The sequence below is a fragment of the Podarcis melisellensis genome (assembly GCF_964234715.1).
Source record: "Podarcis melisellensis genome assembly, chromosome: 13".
Classification (NCBI taxonomy): domain Eukaryota; kingdom Metazoa; phylum Chordata; class Lepidosauria; order Squamata; family Lacertidae; genus Podarcis; species Podarcis melisellensis.
Genome location: NC_138545.1, coordinates 25,417,799 through 25,441,752, shown reverse-complemented (window position 1 = coordinate 25,441,752; position 23,954 = coordinate 25,417,799). Strand labels below are relative to the sequence as shown.

Sequence of the window (23,954 nt, the reverse complement as noted above, 5' to 3'; positions counted from 1 at the left end):
ATAAATAAACATGATCAGGTATCTGGAAATAACATGTAGACTGGAGAAATGTTGATGAACCTCATGACTTTTGGGGTCAGAGTAAAGACCAGAATAAATGGGTAATAGATTGACGTATGTACAATTTAGTTGCCATGTTTATCAGTTTTGACTGATTCATGTTGATGTGTATGCATGGGAGGGGAAAGTGAGTAACTTCACTGTATTTTCCTTCCTTATTTTCAAAATATATTTTCAAATTAACACAAACCTAATCTGAAAACATATAGATACATTTCTAGAACTTGCCTTTTTCATGATACCCCCCCCCCCCATTTTTGCTTTATGCTTTATTCTGGAATATGAGTTTAGGGTCAAAACAGAGGTTGATTTCTGATGAGAAAATGAAGATGCCGCAAAGATGATACTAGTCGGATTTCCTTATGAGATGCCCTTTAGTGTTAAGACTAGGTTTCAAAATGACAATATAACATTTTGGAAAAAAGATACAGCCAAGTAAACCTGCAGCAGAGGCTAAGATGGAGAAGATCTCCACAGCTACCATGTATTTACCTTTGGCACTGAGGTAAGTTGGAACAAAGCAGACCCAAACACTGCAAAACACCAACATGCTGAAAGTGATAAATTTAGCTTCATTAAAACTATCTGGCAGGTTCCTTGCAAGGAAAGCTACCAGAAAACTGATAATGGCTAAAAGGCCCATGTAGCTGAGGACACAATAAAACATAGTGACTGATCCTTCATCACACTGAACTATGATCTGTCCACTTTCAGAGTGCATGTCTAAGCTCGGGAAGGGAGGATTTGCTCCTAACCATACAGTGCAGATTACAAATTGGCCAAGGAAACAGAACAGGACAATGGAGTTGGCTACTCTTTTCCTCAGCCATTTCCTCATATTGCTTCCTGGCTGTGTGGCTTTGAAAGCCAGGACCACAGTGATGGTTTTGGCCAGCAAAGAAGAAACAGCAGCAGAGAAGATAAGCCCAAATGCTGTTTGTCGGAGAAGGCAGGTCACTTTCCTTGGCCTATCAATAAAGAGCAAGGGGCAGAGGAAACAAAACAGGAGAGAGACAAGCAGAATGTAGGTGATATCTCGGTTGTTGGCTTTGACAATTGGAGTGTCTTGATGCTTAATGAATATTTGAAGTATCAGAGCAGTGACTAAAGACAACATGAGGGAACAGGTAGCTGAAGCCATTCCCAAAGGTTCTTCATATGAGAGGAAGTGAATTACTTTTGGAATGCATTGATTCCGTTCTTGGTTGGAGCGTTGCTCATTTAGACATCTGTCACAATGATCTGCATCTTTTAAAAGAGTAGAAACTGTCAGTGATGTAAGATACCAGGTGAAATCAAAGTAGAATCAGGGAACAAGGATTTTGTGGGCAAAGCCCATCAGAAATGTATGTAGAGCAGGGGTAGCCAATATTCTAGATATTGTTAGAATACAGTTCCCGTCATTCCCAGCCAGCATGACCAATGGTCAGGGATGATGGGAGCTGGAGTTCAAGTATATCTTGACTACACCACCTTAAGTAGCCCTGATACAAAGTTTTTAATATTTAGTTGTTTTTAATATTTAGTTGTTTTCTTTCTGTGGGGAGGGGCTTTCAGCTTCACTGCTGCTAGGCTTGCTGAATTTTAACTTTATTGCTTACCCGGAGGAATTAGTTGGCATTCATGCTCTTCCCTTCTTCAGGCTATAACTTATGGTAGTTTGTATGAAGATTTCTCTTTTTAAAGTCAGATTTACAGTGCTGGGAATGGCAATACATCATCATGTAGTCTCATTCTCAGGGGCATCCCAGCCAAATGTTACAGAGCCTGGGCATTTTCTTTCCATCACTCTAACTCTTGCCTACTTGTCCACACACCTTCGCTTCATGCAAATTGGGTTGCGAAGTGGAGAAAGAAATTTCACCCAGCCCCATACTTAGTACTGAAAGAACTATGGGACTCCAGGACTTTCCTACCTGTCTGGTTAGAAATCATCCCCTCTGGGCATGGAGTGCAATCATAGCAGCAGACTTGTTTACCCTCCTGAACTCTCTGGCTGTATCCAGGATGGCAGCTTTCAGAACACACAGAACGGGGCAGGGCCTAAATAGAAAAATAAGGTGATTAAAGTATTGCTGGTGGAGGATGCTAATCCTTCAGTTGGGGTAGATAGGTGTAATCCTGTGAATAGTGACATAGGGAACAGCAGAGACTATTGCACTGGTTGTATTACATTCTTACCCCTGACTCAAATAAAGGTCACACTAGGCATATGACTGGCATATGACTAAAGAATGACACATCACAATTCTGTTGGGGGCAAATTTATCAATGCTATCCTTCCTTCCTTCTATTATTTTCATATTTAAGTAAGAAAAGGAAGGGGGAAAATCACTGAAAGTGAAGAACGAAAGAAAAATTTAAAAATACTAATAAAAAGACAACAACAACAAAACACTATAGGTTATTTTGTGGACATAGTAACCATCAGAACATGCATCTTAAGTTAAAAGTATGAATTCATATAAACCCTCTAGATGTCGAAGTATGTATTCAAGTGAAATTGATATCTATAGAAAATATGCTCAAATGTGATTCCCTCACACCATTGTATAATAGATGGTGGGCATTCAAGGGCACATTCTAGTGAGGCAAAAACTCTAAAGGAGGGTACAAAGCAGAGGAAATAGGAGTGTGGCTTAGTGAGAGTCCCAAGTGCCAGTTGCAGGGGGTTAGAGGCTCCCCAACTTTTCTAGATATCTGGGGGAACTTCTTACACTGCTGATGTCTCCTCTTGCATGTGGGTGGTGCAGAACTTATGGCTTATGAAGCATGACACAATGACTTTGTTATTTGTGCATATAATATTAATGACTAAAATAACCCACCTTGTTGAACCAACTGTTCCAAGTTATTGCATTATCTTTAATGATAAACTTCTTGTGTACTGATGTATGGGCGTCCATTATTCCAATTTTAGCTCGAATGAGGGATCCATTAGGGAACACATAGCAATTCACAATATCATATCCAGTTGTAGACTCCTGGTGCTCATTAAAAAATATCTCTTCCCCAGCACTATTGTTAAACCTGATGTTTCTTAACATATGGTGTAGCTTTTTAAAAAACAAAACAAAACAATCACATCATATGGTAGGGATTGTTGGAGAAATCTTAGAGCCTGGAGAATGATCAAGGATGATGGGATTTTCAGTTCAAATTAGGGAGGGCATGAAGTTGGGCAAATTGACTTTGGTCACATAGAATCATAGAATCATAGAGTTGGAAGAGACCACAAGGGCCATCGAGTCCAACCAACATCATCACCATCAGGATCAGCATTACCTATCAATAAAAGAATAATAAATATTGAAACATGTTACCTGCTGCTGCACATTCCTCAGTCCGAATTTGCTTCTTTTCCCCAACTTTATGTGCTTGGAGGTGGATAAGTGCATTTCATGTAAAACATGTGCTATGACATGAACAGCATTGTAGGCACTATAGCTCTGACCAGACATGCTCATTTCAAACACAGCTCCTGGCAGAGACTCCAGGTGTTCCTCTGTTGAACATCTTATCTCACTGGTCCTATCAGAGTAGATAACTCCACAGTGAAATGCTTTCTTGTAGAATTCTTTCATGAACACGTCTTTTGGATGATATCGCTGAGGATTAAAGGCCTTAAGAAAATCTTGGAAACCTGGCACAACCGTTGTGTGAATTGTGAAAGCCAGAGCACCATGGAAATGTTTTAGAGACCAGAAACTCTGAGAGTCCACTGCAGTAAAGTCCCACTGGGCATTCATGATCCAAACTTTCCCTACGAGAGCCATTTGAGCACCTTGATAATTCATATCTATCCAGAAAGTAAAGAGGATTAGGGATTGGGAATCCCCACATACAACAACCACATTGGCTTTGGTTTGAGAGAATGTGTGATACATTTTTGCCTCTTCCTTTTCTATATCTGTGTCACTGGCAGAGGTTATTGCCAAGATACTATGAGTGAAAGCCACGCAAAGATTATGCTGAGTGAGCAATCCCTTCAGAGTCTGAACAAAGGTTTCTCCACTATGATCATCTGGGGCAATGAGACCAACCCATTTCCATGAGAAATGCAGGAGTAACTGGATTACCCCTTTAATCTGCATGACTTCATTTGGTACCATCCGATAGAAGAAAGGGAATCGGGTTTTATCACTTAGCACTGGATCAAATGAACCATAACTGAGCTGGAGGAGAACACAGGCCACATGTAAGGTGTTGATTTAAAATTCTTTATCTGCAGTCCTTCCATAAACAGTATTTCCCATTCAAATAACTGTAAGGCAAAACTGGATGAGGTGCTCAAGATCTGTATTAGCAGAATGAGGGCTTAAAAGTTGCTGTTAGCATTTATGAAAATATATAGGTTTTCTATTGTGTGTGAAGAGCATCTTTAAGAGTAAGGCAGGAGAGGGCATTAAAAAAGTAGAAGCAGGAAAGGTGAAGTAACTGGGAAGCGCCCAGAAAGACATGTCCTGCCATCTGAATATTTGTCTTGTGCTTTACCATAGTAGAATGGGCTTTAGGACATGTATCCGAGTCTACCATGTGCTCATGGCTTTTTTTGGGGGGGGGGCTCTTGCAAAATTAAATGTGATTTCCTCTTCAGTTAGATAGAAGCCAACTGATTATTGGTAATGTTAATGACTCAAAGAAGCAATCCATAGATGTCCCTGAAGTGCTTTGAGAGTAAGGTAGGCATTAGAAAAGTAGAAGCAGGAAAAGTGCAGCAACTGGGAAGGTGAAACAGCAATTATTTAGGAACCAGTTGATTCATTTTGCCTAGCTCATTTCTGACTTCATTATTGGCTAAAACCCTAAGAGGTAGGAGCAGCCTGGCTGCCTCACAAAAATTGTCTAGAGGGATACTTGAACATTTTGCTTTCAAGGAGGACTAGAGACTTACTTCCCCCAGCAAATGGAAGCTCAGAGATCGCTTCTTTGCCACTCGGCCTAATTTTATTTTATACACAAATGCAGTGGCTCAGAAGCATGGGGTACTACAGGTCTATGTAAGTGTCAGCATTGGCTACAGTTCAAGATTACTTTTTACATTATTTTTTGAAATGATAATAATAATAAAATGTTTTCACTTAGACCATGGAACCCTATGTAATTATGGGCCACACATTCTTTGTCACTCAGTATGATTAGTTATTGACTCAGTAGATCACATAGCTGCATTATGCGACAATTGTGTCAGCTAATCTTTTTGAAAGCTTTTTTTTATTTCACTTATTCCTTTTATATCTGCCTGTCATTATTAAAACCCAACAAAAGTGTTTGAAAAGAAAGAAAGAAAGAAAGAAAGAAAGAAAGAAAGAAAGAAAGAAAGAAAGAAAGAAAGAAAGAAAGAAAGAAAGAAAGAAAGAGGCTCAAGGGCATCCATGGGTTGGTGATCCCTGTATTAGACATTACTAGTGAATACCCATAGATGAAGCATACTACATTGGTAGTTTTGGAGGTACTACAGGTTTGTCCACAACCACTCACTAGTAAAGCCTTACCTGTAACAACAAACAGAGAAAGTTAGCCACATAAACATATTACTACTGGAACTGGAAAATACTAAAGTTAATTAGGTTGGTCCTATATTTAACAAAATCTAATATATAGTATTTATAAATGTAAAATATGGTTGGAAAAGATTTGCAGGTTCAAAAGGTCTTCCTGAATAATACCATGTGTAGAAGATGCCTGAAAGCAAACTGGGATTATATCTGCCAATCCTGTTTCAAAAGAGTTCCACAGGGCCATTTCGATGTGTTTGATGGTACATAGTCACTGAATGTTCAAAAGGTACCATCTTCAGTCCTGTGCATCTAAATTTCAAGTGACTCACGACAAACACCTCTTTAAGAATTTGCTGAGCTGCTGCCACTCAGAATAGACACAAAAGGTCAATAGCTGGTTCATTATATACACATGGGCATTCACAGGAATTTTGAGCGGGAGGCAAGATTGGGGGAGCAATGCTGGAAAAAAGGATAAAGCTAATTTCTCACACGAAAGGAGAATCATGTCTACATTTCATTTCACATCTCAGGTTCTAAAAATACTAGAATATCTCTCTCTCTCTCTCTCTCTCTCTCTCTCTCTCTCTCTCTCTCTCTCTCTCTCTCCAAAGGGCTCATCAATAATTGACCTCACCTTACCACTTTCCCCCGGAGAAAGCTTGATCTTTATCACTCAACTGGAGCAAATGTCAGACAGGTTTTCTCTGGATTAACATTTGCTCCAATTTATCTCTAGAGAGTAGGTTTTCCCAGTGAAAGTGGGAAAGCAAGAGCAAAACCACTCACACCTGCGCCTAGAAAGTGTGGGACAAGCAGAAAACTCAGACTCATTATTTCTTGGCACATGACAAAGTGTGGATGAGTGGAAAGCTGGGAATCTGAGGATAATACTTTATCATGGAGGAGGAATTGTTCCCTATGGACATTTATGTGCAAAAGAATGACACTTTGCTCATAAATCAAGAAACCATACTCGGGGGGGGGGGGAGTTCTCACCCACAGCTAGCCCTCTGAGTCCAAGTAGGGGCTTAAATTGCAAGGCATATAAGACCATGAATCCCAGTGTTAACTTCTGTTGACTGAAAATGGTAAGGAAACAAAAAAATTATGAAACTGGCCCTTTGATCTCTAATGTAATACTGTATGTTGTTAATTTCAAAGGGTTTTGATTTTGTGCAGATCCATGTTTTGCCTTTGATGAAAGTCTAGCTAGCTGTCTAGCTATCGCCATGTATCCATCTCTATCCATCTCTATCACTTATCTTTTGGAAGGCCTGCTAAGGTAATTATAAGCACAAGCATATATATAGCTGCAATGAATCAAGTGAAAAGAGCTGAAACATCCAGGATGGGGGAGGAAAATATAGTGAAAATTTTGCAAATGTTCTTGAAAGCCTTGCAGCTTGTTTGCTTACATGCAATTCTGTTTCAGCCAATATAAACAATTTAAGCAAAACCATGTGTTTGTGTGTATACATACAATTAGCAGCAAGACATATAAAATGTTCACAAAGAAATAAGGGTGAATGCTTATTATCTTGCAATCAGAATGAATGCTCAATTAAGACTGCAAATCTAACCTTTACAGTGCTTTGTCTAAGTAAATCAGGATGAATGTTTAATAAATGAATCATTTTGATGAATGAATAGTCCTCTGAAAGTACACGACCCCTCTTCCCAATCCAAAAGTCCATACCTGAGCCATTTTGTAGGTGCTCGCAATATTTGATATTTCAATGGAGTTTTCAGATGCAAGTCCCCCAACAATGGCCAAGACACTGTTCTTTGTATCACAGTTATAATTATTGGTCCTAACACCTCCTGATGTGAGCAACTGCATTGTTGTGTAATAAGTGAGTCTTCCATCGCACAAGTTGTCAAGTAGACGGAAACCCAGAGTGACATTAGGTAAAAGCTTTGGATTCTTGTTGACTTCAATAATGGCGAACCAAAAAGCCAGGAAATGTTGGATATTCTTAGGTAGCACCCTACAACATGGATTGGACTGATGGTTACAAATTTTTCAGCTGGCAAGTACTTAAAGAAAAAACGTGATACATGTCAGTACAGTATTTCTAATACGTGTTTCCAATGAAAGAGGCAGAACTAAAAAGATGAGATTACATTGACCATGCAACCTTAATTGCATTCAAATGTGAACATCTAAGTGTAATGACATTTGCATACGTATATAGTTTTGAGTTATTGAATTGCTAGTATAAGTATTCAATAAACAACGAGCCATACAAAATTATATTTTTCTTATTCATTGCACAAAGTCTCAAAATTTCACCAACCCCCCCTCTGAAGTAAATGCTTTTCTAGGGTTCAGTTTCCTTGGAATGGATGTCAGCAGTGTCTTTGGGATATACACATAACATGCAACATGAACATAGGAGTGAGGGGCTCAATGCATTAACAACCAAAAACATATTGCTTCTTCCATTTGGATCCAGCACAGACAGCAGCATAGCAACCCCTGCTGGTGCCTGGGGTGGAGTTTTTTTTAAAGAGTTTAGCCAAAGTTGTTTAGCTTTTTGAAGGATGGTCAGTGGCTCTGCCGTTCTCTTTCTGAGAATATTTGCATGTAGATTTTGGCATACTCTCTGAATCAGCCAGCATATTAAAATGATTTCTATTTCATTTTTTAAAAAATGAACCAGAGTATTATAGGGCATCTTCATGTGATTAAGCCCTTTGAAAATTAAATAGATAATTAAAAAAATACATACCAATTAATTTTTTAAACACATGTGCAAGTGTGGGGTGAGGGGCTTTTTTGTATTTATTCAAATGTAGCCAAGGACATTTTTTATATTTCTAAAAAATGCATAGTGCTTACCTTGTCAGATAAATACCAGCATCAGCAGCAGGTTTCCGAAACCTGTTGAATTCAAATGCAGCTGAACAGAATGAAAAAACACCACCAATAGTATGACCCCCTCGCTCATATTTCTCAGACATTACCAGATCTCTTTCTGAAGTGTGGCTACATATCATACTTTGCTGAACTGTGTGAGGAGTTAGGAGAAGCAATAGAAGGAGTAGCATAACTGTTTTGTAAACCAGCAAAGCACTTCACCCAACAATGGCCAAAACTGGATAGAAGTCTCTAGCACACAGAATTGCAACCTAAGCTACAGCAGACCTCCCAGAGAGAAGCCTTTTCTCTTTCCAAGCTGAATTTACTCATTTGTTGAAACTGGTGCCTCATTTAGCCTAATGTCATGACCTATGGACTGCACAGCACTTTTTCCTTCAGTGAACTAGCTACAGGAGTGAGGTTAATAGATCATTTAACTGCAGCATAGCACCAAAGTCAAAGCAAGTAATAGTCTACCAATATCTGCAACAGTGTAGTCAAACTGAGATGCACACACACACCTCCACCCAATACTGGTTCTTTAGACCACAAAAATCTTAGATAGACAGTATCAACACTGTCTTTTCCTGCAGTCTTGACAATGTATTTCAAATGCCTTATTTATACAAGTTAATAGTTGGCAGGTATTGCATCAAACACATGCAAAATATTTTGCAAGTAGTATCTGTGTATCCACAGGGCCTCAGAAAGCAGGTGGCGGGGAGAGAAGCAATTATTTCAATAATTGCAGGGGTGGCAATACTCTCCCAACAATTGTGCTTCCAGGTATAGCAATGTAGCTGGAAAACATATCTGCAAAATCTCAGCTGTACTGTGCTATACTTTTTTGTTTTCAAGTCAAGTCAAGTCAAGTTCTTTATTACGGTCATAGACCAGCATAAGCAAAACATCTAAATAAGTAGCGTAACAGTATGAATCTAAGTAAATAATTATTAAATAAATAAGAGCAAGAACCAAACATATACATAGAATACTTAATTAGGCATAGATAATGGGTGAGTAAAAATTTATAAGAAAAATTAAAAGATCGGTTAACACAGCAATATGGGGTGGGCTTCAGAAGTCCAGGTTTACCAAGTTTACCAAGTTTTGTTGCGGCAAAAGCCAGCGACACCAAACATCACAAGGTCAAACAAAAAGGAGATCCACAAGAACATCAAGAAGAAGAAGAAAAAAGATTACACAAGGGAACTTCGCTATGTGCCATTCAACAGCAGAAATCTACGCTTCCTGATTGCTAAAGCGCAAAATTTGGCCACCTCATATGATATTGAGCCCGAGGAATCTTCCAGAAGGTATTTTCTTAGAATTTCGGGGGAGGATTCCAAATAATGCCGTAGGGGTACGAATTTTGACAAAAGCGGCAAGATAAGTCGAGCTCGCTCTTCACTATAAAATCTGCAGGACAGAAGGATGTGTGTAACAGATTCTACCCTATCAGACATACAGGGGCAGAGACGTGCATGCATCGGTACCCGCGTGAATTTGCCGTACAGCACTGCTGAGGGCATTGTCTCAAAGCGGGCTCTGGAGAAAGCCCATCTATAAGCTTCGTTAGTGATGTTAGTTAAATAAGGGGCAGCTGCAAAGTTAGGCCAAGCTTTTAAACATCTATATGTCTCCGGGAGTAGGGCGTCTTCTTGTTGTAATTCGACATCGTAAAGTCTCTGAGTGATAATTGCCTTTGCCTTGTTCTGAGTTCCAAGAAAGAGATTTTCAGGGTTAGAAGGTCAGCTGGAAGATGGCGACCGGCACTCTACTAATGTGAGCCCGTTGATTTTATCTTTTTATCTTTTTATTCTCTCTTACCCCTTTTAAAGACTATTTTAAAGACTATCTTATTTCTTTTAAAGACTCCTTTTAAAGATTATTTTAATGAACATTGAGCCCAGATAAATTTAAGCACCTCACCGCGAAGAGTTTACAGGAAGATTCATGGGCTGTTCTCACCACAAGTTTGGAGGCACAGACGGAGCATAATTTAGTGTTATGCCGATAACCTTTGGCACACTACTCTTCCTTGAATAGGATACTTTCAAGGAAAATACTCCCTCGACTCTTTGAAAAACCTAGGGAAGATAGAAGAGCGAGGTAAAGGGAGAGATGACTCAGCAATTCAACAGCCCTGCTGAAGCGAGGAGGGGGGTTGGAAAACGCTGCAGAGAATCTGAGGATTTAGAGGAAATGGCATGTTTGCCCCTCACCAAGCAAACCAAAATCAGCGAATTCTTTCATGGAAAAACAAAGGATACTTTTAATATTCCAACCTCGAATAGCTTCTCTCCATTAGCAGAGATAATAGATAAGGAAACTACACCGAAGGAACTTTCCGCTAAACAACCCACTGACCCCCTAAACAACACCATCATGAGACCAAAAGGTCCCAAAAAGGTTCCAACTATTCAGGCGGAAGACTGCATCAGAGAACAAGAAAACCATCTCTCTGAATTACTACTTGAACACTCTACCACGCTAGACCTTGTGGCTAAAACCGTGGACTGTATCTTTAAGTACATAAGAGACATCAAAGGCTCTTTAGAGAAGATCATATCCTTTGTATCCCCAAAAGTTAATGTCAGCCCCGTAGACGTTTTACCGGAGGATAGGGCCGAACCAACACCCAGAGTACCTGCCCTACTGCGCTCAACTCCGCAGACTGGCTGCAAATTTGAAAATGAACAAACTATGGAAGATCTACACACCACATCTTCCTACAATCTTTCACTACAAGCCACTAGACTTTGTTTAATTATCCTCCCCTTCAAAGGCCAGGTTGTTAACTGGTCGTCTATACATGTCGCAAGAAGGCATCTAGCTGAGCTCTTGGGCATAAATCCCCTTTCCATCGATCTAGAATCCACTGTCCACATTTACAGCAAGCCACACATGCAGAGGATACTGCTCACCTTCAAATCTAAAAAGTTTCCAACTTATATGATGTCCCTACGAAGCTCCCTGACTAATTTTGGAATTTTTATTACAAGAGTTTTTATCAACACTAAGATTTGCCCTCTTATACCCTACCTTCCAGCTAAAAGGAAAGCAATTAAAAATGAGGGCACCCCACCTACTACGAGCTCTACCTCTCCACCCTCAGACTTAATTAGTTGGACAGAGACCCCCATGCCCCTCCTATCAAAGGCTACTCATCTAGAGAATTCGATGGAGCAGGAGTTACTTGTTTCCTTCTCCCATCTCCCAAAAGCCGAACAAACAGAGATAACGGACAGACTAGATGAGTTATTACTCTATCTTCGCAACCCTGAAGACCTAGCGCCCATAAAAGAGGCAAACACTCCACCTAACTTGGAGCGAAAAATGGAATATGAATCTCCTCAGGTCACGTCAGAACACCCCCCCTACTCTGCCCAACTGAAATCCACGCCGAAATCGCTGTGGCGCCCCTAACCACATTACCGGAGCCTTCACCACCCAATGGCTGCATCTTCCACGACTCCGGGAAAGTCCTAGATGCTATTGAAGAGACAAAATGACTCTCACCTCTACTACTATCCTGGAACGTTGCTGGGTGGCAATCGAAAACAATGGACAAAGACGTTCTAAGCTACGTATCACAGTTTAAGATCATCCTGCTCCAAGAAACCTGGATGCAAAATCCTTTCGATCTACACAATTATTTTGCTTTCCACTCCTGTGCCTCAATTGGCCCCAAAGGCGGAAGACCGGCGGGAGGTCTGAGCACCTTCGTATCGATAGATCTAGGAACCTCCCCCACCCAATTGAAAATCGATAAAAAATGGATTTTGGCTGTGAAAATATTCTCTACCCACTTTAAGATCATATGCATCAATGTTTATATTCCCCCACTCATGAAACAAACTGATCTTAAAAACATCTGGAACTTTTTTGTTTTGAAAATAGTGTAAGACATAGGATTGGTCTTGTGAAGGGAAGCTGAGAAAGAAACGTCCTGGGATCAGAATATCGGCCTTGTGCTTTACCATATTAGAATGGGCTTTAGGACATGTATCTAAGTCTACCATGTGCTAATGGCTTTTTTTTGGGGGGGGACACCACTTGCAAAATTAAATGTGATTTCCTCTTCAGTTAGAGAGAAGCCAACCGATTACTGGTAATGTTAATGACTCACAGCAGCAATCCATAGATGTCCCTGAAGTGCTCAGAAGCATTTGTTCATTTGCTTAAAGTATTTATATTCTGCCATTGTGCACTATGATACCTTAGATTACTCACTGAAGAAAGCTTACATGCTAATGGAGAGATATTTGATTTCATTGTCATTGTGGGCACCCGTTGTCTAAATCAGCCCATAATATAACTAGCAAAGCTGTGCACCCTTTCCATTCTTGGGTCACATACACAGTTTCACACACCTATAGCATGCCATATAGTACTCTCTAGTACTATACAGAGTAATTAAGAAGTACAGACAGGGATCCCCAACCTCACCCTGCTTTGGAGCAGATATTTATTTTCCATTTATTTTTGTAGTTTGCTTGTTTGGAGGCACCCCACTGCATTTCAAGAATCGCGATCTCCATTCCATCTGTATTTACAGTGGTGTCCAAACTTTTTTCTTTCTTTTGAATATTTTTTTCCAGTTCAGGCAGCTGCAGTTACTTTGTTTTCCCCAAAGAGGAAAGCAAAAGTTGAAAGTACCCTGTTCCTTTGTGATGTTACAATGGAGTCTAGCCTTCCCCACCGGGTGATCCGCTTCTGAAAAGAAAAGGGCAATTTTTCACCAGTCTATTTCATGCAGGGATTATTTAGATAAAAAGTTTTTCTCCCCCTTCCTCCTGCTAAAAGGGGGGTTATGAAAGTTTAACTTGAAAGTCTTCTAAAAGTCCTATTTTAATTTGCAGCTTTGGGCTGCGGTAGCTGTTTTCTCTCTTGTTCAGCGGGAAGCGACCGACCTCCGTATTTAAGTCCCTTTTCTGTAAAATTTATTGTCTGAATTTATATCCTTTTTACTCACAATTTTACGAATAAATTTTGGAGAAATTGGCCATTCACGATCGCCGGACTCGGAACTTCATGCAGTGAAGAAAGCGAGTCTATTCCCAAGTGCCCCCGTCTCCAACCCCGCTCGCTCTCGGAGCTCTTTTTAAGAGCCTACCGGGGAGCGGGGGAGTCATTCTGGGCACCCACAGGAACACCAGGTCCTCAGAATGCTCAATCTGAGGTTGTTTTCAGGGTGCCGCGAAGCTCTTGTGGTCTCCCCAGCCTTCAGTGCACTGGGGCTCTTTCAGCCGAAAGAGCTCTCGTCCGCCATAACCAGGCGCCCAACCGGAAGTCCAACCTTTTTTTTTAAAGAGTGGCAGATTTGATGAAGTGAAGGGTTGTGAGGGCCGACCAAGGGGCCGACCAAAGTTGTTGAGCTTTCTTTTTTTTTTTTTTGTTTTACCCCTGGAAATAAACCGACTGGCCTGCCTTTGGACATGCATTCACTACTGGGTGATGGTTGGCATGGTTTTTGCTGGGAATTTCTGCAATTTCCTCCCGGGGACATCACAATTACTTCCTGGGACTCAGTTCACTGCCTAACTGTTGTCTGAGAAACCCCTCAAGAATGCTACCCACTATTTCATTCTTCATCAGCTCCATTTCTCCCATAAACTGGGCCTAATGTGCCACAAAAGGAGAGTTCAGAAGTTTCCCTGAACCTGGAATCAAGTCATTAAACAACTTGTGCTTGTGCATATATAAACAAAACTACCAGTGGATTTAAAATTCATATCTTACTTTTCTCTCCAGATGCTCTTCTATGTAAATAGCTGGAACAAACTGAAATAAACTGAGTTCTAGTACTAAGTTACCCAAAATAACTATGTGACGAAGTCTACCTCAGATTTTTTGAATTTCATATATAGGCATTTCAAAATATTTGATAGTTGAGTGAATAATGTATCACAGTAAAGGTATAGATATAGTAGATATACCAAACAATAAATAGTAGTAACTATTGATCACAGAGTTCTAATATTTATTTATTTAATTTATAAAAGCATTTATATACAGCTAAATCACAAAACATATCAAAGTGATTTACAACACGAGAAAGGTAAACAATACAGTACAATAAATGCATTTTTATTGAAGGAAAATAGAGTCATGCAATATCTATAATCTGATCTGAAGTTTCCAGTAGTTTAAATTATGTAGTGCAAGAAGTTCTCCCCCCTCTAAGTGAAGAAGTTACACATGACCCCCTAATTAATATAAACTATACCTGAAAAGTTGAAATCTTGTGGATTATGTAATAACAACAGACAATTGAAAGGAACCCCCCCCCCTTTCATTTAATTTCACCTTCATGTTTTCTATTTAAAAACCATTATCCCAACTTTGGGTTATTCTTTGAGTAGACTGCATGCTTAATAAAAAGTGACTTGAGGGCAGCTTTTACCTGCTGATTTCTCAGACTGAAGATGAATGGACTCATCAGGGGTGTCAGCACTGTATTGATCAAAGATACCATCTTATTAATTGATGGGTTGCTCCCTGAGGGCCGTACATACATGAAGATGCAGCTGCCATAGCCAAGACTGACAATAATAAAGTGGGAGGAACAGGTGGAGAATGCCTTGTGGCGCCCAGAGGCAGACGGGATTTTGAGAATGGTTTTTATTATGTAAATGTAGGACACCACTGTGAAAATAAAGGATCCCACCACGGTGACTGAGGATGAGAAGAAACTCAGTAGCTCCACAAGTCTAGTGTCAGCACAAGCCAGCTTCATCAAGGCCACACTGTCACAGAAAAAGTGATCAATATTATTGTTGTTACAGAAAGGTAGATTTATAACCAGGATGGTGGGAAAGATGGTAGCCAAAAAGGCAACAGTACAAGATCCGAGGACTAGCCATGGGCAGAGCTGAGTACTCATAATTGATGTGTAGCGCAATGGGTTGCAAATGGCCACATAGCGGTCGTATGACATGACTGCTAATAGGACAAAGTCACTGCTTCCTAAGAAGAAGAAGAAATAGCACTGAGAAAGGCAAGCTGGGTACGAAATTGTTGTGAAGCCTAGCAGAAGACTAGCCAGCACCTTTGGCACCACAGTGGTTGTAATTAAAATCTCTAAGCAGGAAAGATTCCATAAGAAGAAGTACATGGGTGTGTGTAGGTGATGATCATGAATGATGATCATGATGATCATGAGGTTTCCAGATACGGTGAGCAGGTAGCATGCAAGGAGGATGACTCCCATGAGATGTTCCAGCCGATGCAGTTCTGGAAAGTTAAGGAAGATGAAGTCTGTAATAACAGTTTGATTCTCTGTCATGTTTTCAAGGATTCCTGAGAGAAAGAAGTAGAACTGGTGGGTGGGAGGGGGAATTATTTATTATAAGACCTCACAAAAGTAAAACGGTACAAAAATACAAATAAAAAAAAATACCACGGAGTGAAATACAATAACATATAATAACATAAAATGACAACTTGCAACTTATTTTTTTCGGGCACATAGATAATATGGCAAGGGATAAAAAAAAGACAAAGAGAGGTAAGCCTGGTGACAGGACACACTCAAGGGAACACAACATAATTGTATGTTCATGTTTATGTTTGTTGTCAAAGAATCATATTTAAAATTAATATTCCTGGAAGGCAAAATGAATATGTATGTTTCTGTGTGCATGTGTGTGTGTGTTTCCTTTTTCTTCTAAGAGGGAAAAAAATGGAGCAGTAAAGCGAGGCAAATGGAGAAACAGAAGGTGAACTGAATAACGAAAAAGGGAAAGGCAGATGAACAGCTGAGAAGCATAAAGTTGCCTGCATGAAAAACAGTGTTGTATTGAATACGAGGGTAGAGGTACAGCTCGGTGGTAGAGCAAATGTTTTGCATGCATTAGGTCCTAGATGCAATCCCTGGAATCTTAAATAGATTTGAAAAGGGATCTGGCTGAAAAGCTGGAGAGACGCTATGTTCCAGTGTAAAGGTTGGTAGTGGGGTTAGTTTTTTTGGTTTTGTAAGAATATGCAAGTTACTGAATCAGTCACTGCGAGTTGATAAGATTTTGCTACCTGTAGTGGCACCCAAAGGCTCTCCTCCTGCTAGCCTTATTTTACCTTTGAGACCTATATCCCCACTGTAGAAGGACGTGTGGCCTCCACAGTCACTTATGGACACACTGTTAAGACTGTGTCCATGGAAGACAATTTTACTTGGCTACGAGTGATTGCCAAAGAAGGAGGAGGAGGAGAAGAAGACCTTTGAGATATTCATTGATGTCCTTAACTATCCATATCCTTTATTAATGCTGCCCTTATATTCATCCCTGCATTATGTTACTTTATCTTGCTGTATGGAGGCTGCATATGGGTCTTTCTGCAGGGGGATTAAAAAAAATTCTATTCAGATAAAAAAACCGAACACTCAACACCCAACCCACTTTGCTAAAAAATATTTTAAAAATAAATGTATTTGTAACTGACATAATATCACAGAAGATTTTAATTTTTATAAGGCATTTTGTGACTCACATAAATCATGCTCCGTGCTTCACAGGTGTTCTTTTACCATTAAACCAAATCTTCAGCAAAAAAAATCAGCTGCATTTCCAGGCGATACGTTCTAAAGATGTTTGGGGACACAGAGAGATCAGAGGAATATTCATTTGTGTTCCTGCCATTGCTGTTGTAGAATTGGATTTGATCTTTTTGGAACCTCATGCACTTCAGAGGTACTCCAAAATAAGCTGTTTTAATAGCTTATTCAGTCAATAGAAAACCGCTTGTTCAGATGACCTCCCTGGTGCACATATGATAACTGACCTACAAAGGTTTCATATTCTTTCTAAGAGTAATTTCAGATGGTGCTAAATATTCTCTTGCTTTCACTCAGCTGCTACGGCTCACCAAACGATCCTTTAACAACTATATCCTTCCAGCTGATTAAATAAAATTTGCTCATAAAATGATTCTCATGAGACTGTCAGAATCACCACAGGGACTAAATAAAATGTTATGCAATACACTAAGATCTGATGTGCAACATGTTCCATTAAAATTAATAGGATTTTAACATAATAGTCCTACGTATGTCTACCTAGAGATAAGCCCGTAGGAATGTGCATAGCAGGGATATGGGACATTTTTCAGTGTAAGGGCCACATTATCTTCTGAGCAACTTTCCAGAGGCTTCATGCTGAATCAGTTGGTTCTGAATCAGCTGATTTCAGTTCAGGATTTGGGCTTTGGCTGAACCCAGTGCACAACCCTACAATAAATAGGTCATCTGGAAGCAACCTTAGTCCTAAAATATTCATTTAATTTTGACTTGGGTTTAACATTGCAATCCCACCACATTTTTTCCCCTTGTCTTTTTCCTCTCTTGGAGTTTTTAAAATTAATATACTGTATTTAAAGTACCGTGGCTGCTAACACAATAAGATCCAACCAAGAATTTACTGATTGATTTATTGTGGCTAAAAAATTATTGTCTTCAGCATTTCTACCCTTATTTTTTATTTTAAACAAAAATGCAAGAGATGCTTTACAAATAATAGCATATCATCTTTTTGTTGGATGGTTCCATTATTACAGATTCTGCAGAACACCTAAAAACAAATTTGAGAGAATATAGGCATACAAATTTAGAACATTTTTAATAATTTGAAATATGTTTTGTTTGTCGTAAAGTCTAGGATGCTGTGATGAAGAAACTTGGGTAAAATCCATGATCGATCATAAAGCACATTGGGCAGCCTCAGGCCATTTACTTTTTCTCAACCTAAACTACATCACAAGGCTACCAGGGGTGGAGGGATTAAGGTGAGAACCTTGTATTCTACAATTATCACCTTGAAGAAAATTAAGGGGTGTGGATGGAATAAATGTAAATTTACAGCCCTTTTCAATCTCCTTCTTTTCTTTTCTTTATGTACTTGTTAACTGAGTCCCTAAAAACTTCCTGGACTTTCTGGTTTCTAAATGTAAAGATAATTGGGTTGAGCAAGGGTGTCACTGCAGTTGTGACCAGAGAGGCAATTTTGTTGAAGCTCATAGAATTGGCTTGGGAAGGCCTAACATAAATGAAGACAGAGGTGCCATAGCCAATTGTAACCACGGTGAAATGGGAGGCACAAGTTGAGAATGCCTTCTGCCTTCCTGTGGCAGAAGGAATCCTGAGAATGGTGTTTATAATATAAAAGTAAGAGATGAGTGTCAGTAAAAGAGAACCCAGAAGAATGGGAAGTGAGACAAGGAAGTCAATAAACTCCACAAGGCTGATGTCAGTACAGGCTAAGTGGAGCAAAGGGGCACTGTCACAGAAAAAGTGATCGATCACATTAGGGCCACAGTAAGGCAAGCCTAACTTCATCACCGTGGGAACAAGTATGGAGAAGAATCCACTCATCCAGGAACCTACAACAAGATTGACACAAACCTTCCCACTCATGATTGTGCTGTAGCGAAGTGGGTAGCATATAGCTGCATATCGATCATAGGACATCATAGCCAGTAGAACATATTCAGAAGTGCCAAACAAGAAATAGAAATATGACTGACCCAGGCACCCATAGAAAGAGATGGATTTCTTTTCCAGTAGGAAGTTCTGCATCATTTTGGGCACCACTGTCAGAGTTGCAAATATTTCAATGACAGACAAGTTACAGAGGAAGAAATACATAGGGGAATGTAGGCGGTAATCAATTATTATAAGAGTTATGATTATGGTGTTCCCAATCATTGTTGCCATCAGAATGATGAAGAATAAAAGAAAGAGGAGGATCTCTATCTCCCAAGGATTTGGAAAACCAGTTAGGATGAATTCAGTTACATGTGTTGCATTCTTCCTTTCCATGTTTCATCATATTTATCTCTCCACCTAGATAAAGAGAAATCATCTTGTTACAAATAGTATCGGAACCACAGTGCTACATCTCAGATGCCTCCAGACTGCCACCATTTTGCAGGACAGCCAGCTTACTGATTTCGTGGACCTGCTTTTTACTGGCTTTTTCCTGCTTTGCTGTATGAGGGAAAATAAATAGCTAAAGGATGGAGAACCTCTGGCTTTCCAGAAGTTTCACTCCAACATCCAGTAGCCATGCCCATCATAACCAATAGTCAGGGATAATGGGAACTGTAGTCCAACAACAATGGGGGGGGTCAGTTGTTCCCCATCCCTACCTTATCTTATGCTTGGTTCCCAGAACTTTATTCCTCAGTTGCTTATAACATTTAGGGATGTCTTGAGTCACTCATAAGAGACATAATGTCACAGAATGATCCTATTATTAAATGTATATTTTGACTTTTCTCCAAAGAGGTCAAGGTGATGAACATCCCCCCCTTTATCTTCACAGTCACCTTTAGACATAGATTAGGCTGTAAAATGGTTACTTGTCTCAATACCACCCAACAAGCTTTGTGGCTGAACAGTAATTTAAATGCAGGTCTCCCTTGTCGAAGTCCAATACTAATCACCAAACTTCCAGATATTAGTTAGTGTATACATTCAGTTAATAGTCATAAATACTTTGTCAATACAAACATACACATTGCTTCATTGATCTGCATTTAATTGCTGCTTAATTCATGATGAGTAGCTGGAAATGTCATTTGGAAAACATTGCACTGGGGTGATGCTAGGGCATACAGTTTTTTTTTCCTGTGGCAATATGTTTAAACCTGAAAGTCACTCATTAGAGATGTGAATATTGGGTGAGGAGTTTATATGTGTGCTAGCTGGCCCTAATTGTACATTACTTGTATAAATGTACACGTGCACATTAAATCAAGCTTAATTTGTAAACTAGTCATCAAATTTCTCTGTTTGTGCATTTGATCCTGTGTACTATTATTTCTCTATTTATTGTGATATAGATAATGAAAGTGTCTGGACAACAAGTGCTTAATGCACACAGAGTTCCAGTTTATAATGTTGCTCCAACACTAACTTACCTGCTGCATATGAAACAGTGTAACATAATGTCCTAATGTATGTGTATATGCACTAGCAGCATTTGTACATATAAGGCTAGAGAGGGCAAATTTCATATATTTGTGCTATAAGTTTTTAATATCAGGGTTTGCTTGCTGTTAAGTGGGTATAAAATTACACACTAGGACACAGGACACACTAGGATACACACTGCAGAGGTTCCAAAAATTTGAGAAAGGCATTAACTTCCTTTGGAAACCTCTTTACTTTTGCAGTGTGTTCTTCCAATCCAGATATCTCCCTAACCTCAAATAAACAGGCAGTAGTAACATGTGAGTTACATGAAGAAGGATGGGCAGCTACCATTTCGATCAACCAAACCTTTCCTTCTGATATCTATGTTAAGACATCACCCACACACCTCAGGATGCTAGTGCCTCTTACATTTATTTAGTTGGGAGAAAGGGAAGCCCAGTAATTTTGATGGGCTTTACCTCCAACTACTTGTCTACATGATGGCAGTCTGCCAGAGATTGAATCTTAGACTATTTATATGGAAATCATGCGGTCTGCCATTGAGCTATATCACCTCATATGCTGGTATGAACATCAGATAGATAGAGAGATAGAGAGATAGAGATAGATGATAGATTTTTGTAATTACTCACTTTCTTGTTGACTGAGTTATCCATGCTTACATGTCCATCAAAGAAGAAAAATAAAATTGTTTGCAGTATGATGGCTACTGCCAGACCATCATCGACTAGTTCTTGTAAGGAAAATCATACGTGTTAAGTGTTTCCTATAGGTTCTGTAATAACAGGTATATGAACAAGTTAAGCACACAATAAAAAGGACAATAAAATAAGTTTAGAATTTAGCATGTCTGCATTTCTTGTTAAAACATGGACAGTTAAGTAGCATAAATCCATGAGTTCTGTGTGGGAAGGAGCACTAAAGTTCATCTAGATTTAACATACCATATTTTTTATCCACTAGCAATCTAAAACCCCATGTGTCTAGCGATGAATCCTGCTAAGAGTAAAGTCTGTTCTGACCTCCATAAAGCACTAGAGCACCTTGCTAAAAGACTGGTTCCAACACCAAGTATTTTGAAAAACTAACCTATTTGACTTTAAAATTAGTTCCTGCAATGGCAAGGGAAATGGCAACCTCAGCCCTTCTTCCTGTCTCTCTATATACATCAAAATATGTCTATTCAACCCCCACACAACCTGAATAAATAAACAAACTAATTAATAAAAAAAGTCCTTGGAGGCCCAGTTAGTATGGATATTACTCTTGGGGCGATGCTGGGGGGTACGATGCATACTTCAAAATATTCTAGACTAGAGTTATGAAGTGGGAAGCATAGCAAGGCCATCAATGCTGACCAAGGGTGACCAAGATAGGGAGCTAGTGGCAAGAATGTGGTCTCCTGAGTCTAAGGCATCACCAGCATTCAGAAGGTATCATTGCGTGACCAGGTGCTGCAGCCCCCAGCCCCCAGGGATCATAAGAAAGGAATAAAGACTCTGACATTATGAAATTAAAAATTAGGCCACAGCTTTATTAAACTTCCGAATGTAGGAAGACCTTGGCTTAGGCCGTGGGCATGTATCCCTCCCAGCCCCCCAGCCAGGGAGAACTGGGGCTCGTCAGGGTAAATGGGATATGGGGGTGCTCTCTAAGATGTAAGTGTAGCCAAGTGTAGCCAAGCCAAGGCAGCCAATCCCATATCCCCGCACGCAGGGTAGTTCACTGACGACCTTTCAGTGTATGGCCAGTGACACCCATTATATAACCCCTTTAAGAGTGATCTCTGGAATCACTGCTGCAGGGGGGTGAATCACCACTTCAACCCCTCCCCCCCCCAATTATAGGGAAGAAAAGACTAAAGAATTCCACCCAAAGCCATAACCGCCAAAGTTGTGATGAATTGCTACGGTGAAGACAAAACCTGCCAATGCAAGAAAATTTATTCCCGGTCCTTCAACAGCAACCAGTCAAAGACTGTACCAACACCCGCTAAACAGAAAGAAAAAGTTAACTTGCAAACAAGAAAACATTAAACAAAGGGAGGGTAGGGAAGGTGAATCTCCTAAGCCGACTGCCTGGATACTGTCAGCTCCACCCCCTAATTATAAATGGGCTGGGCCCGCCTCCCAGCAAGAAACTTGATTACTGAGGCTGGGCATGAACCTCCAAAGAATAACACTGAGGGGCAGGCCAGCCACCTCTCTACTAGATAGTTCCCTGGGAACTGTAGCACCGCGTGCAATCCTGTAAAGGGCTCCCACATTATAAAATGTGAATGCTCATTTCATCTGAGTTACACAGACCTCATGAAGGAGTTTTAGCTCTTTGCAAGTAGATTCTTTTGCATGCAAGGAAGCGCCTCATGAAAGAGCAGCACCATTTAGAATTGGACAGCTGCTAAGTGATAGAATCAGATCCTGCACGGTGTTGGTGGATTTCCTCCTGGCTTTTTTATATGGTTGTAAAAACAAAACAAAACAATCCTTTAACGTAACCCAAATGGCTTTGGAGATGGATTTGGGGTGAGGTGGGTGGACTCCAGACTAGACCAAGGCAAATCAGTCCAATCTTGGAGTAGGAAGGGCATAGACAAGAGCTTCAGGGCGGATTGAAATTTTTGTCCACAGCTCTAGCATGCAACACCCATTTGTTTGCAAAATTCCCTGTCCCAACACACAATCAGAAGTCTGTTTCTGCTTGCATGTAGTCCCTAGTTACTGTTAGGATTCTTGCCCTGTGCTGCAGTCCTGGGATTGTTTTTTATCACATGACAATGCATGTTTTCATTCCACATAGTGGGAAGTGACAGAGACAGGATGTTTATATTACTGTCTTTCGGAATTTAGGACTATTATCCTTTGTCTCTTTCTCTTTGCTGCCTGATGAGAAAGAGGAAGGAACTAAGTCAGAATGCTCCGAGTGTATTATATGTAAATGAAGTAGTTTGGCCAATATTGCTGTGCTACTGAGTACAGAGGGCCTTCTCGATAGTGGCGCCCACCCTGTGGAATGCCCTCCCATCAGATGTCAAGGAAATAAACAGTTATCTGACTTTTAGAAGACATCTGAAGACAACCCTATTTAGAGATTTTTTAATGCTTGATATTCTGTCGGGAGCCAACCAGAGTGGCAGGGAAAACCCAGCAGATGGGTGGAGTTAATAATAATAATAATAATAATAATAATAATAATAATAATAATAGAAGATATATTATTAATATTAATGCTTTGCTGTCCTATATTTTATATAGAATAAAATCAGCATTGAACAGATTAAGCTGTTCAAAATTATATTTAGAACTGTCCTTTTCTCTATGTCGAAATTATTTTAGAATTATCCCACCCACCATTCCATTCCACTATAGGTTCATGCAGGAAGCATTGTGTCAAAGTACCTTCCAAGTGGATTTATGTAGATTGATACATGAACAAGATACTAAATGGCTGCTTTGGCTAATCAGAAATGTCAATCAGAAAAATGTATTGTTGATTAGTACAAGTTTACATGTGTAATTATTAATGCCAAATGCCCTCTATTGTAGAGTAATACTGTTTAATTCCATAGATAAACATTTCTAACAACTTCTAA

General features: G+C 39.8%; 1 protein-coding gene across 1 annotated transcript; it reads right to left on the bottom strand.

Moving 5' to 3' along the window:
* Nucleotides 1-18,292: 18,292 nt before the first annotated feature.
* On the bottom strand, nt 18,293-21,053 carry LOC309355520 (olfactory receptor 6M1-like; the record flags this gene model as incomplete). The annotated part of the gene is made up of 2 exons (XM_081886458.1): nt 20,995-21,053; nt 18,293-19,267 (listed from the first exon to the last, which is right to left on the bottom strand). Exon 2 carries the CDS (start codon nt 19,241-19,243, stop codon nt 18,293-18,295), a length of 951 nt encoding a protein of 316 aa, XP_081742584.1. The 5' UTR covers nt 19,244-19,267; nt 20,995-21,053.
* Nucleotides 21,054-23,954: the final 2,901 nt, after the last annotated feature.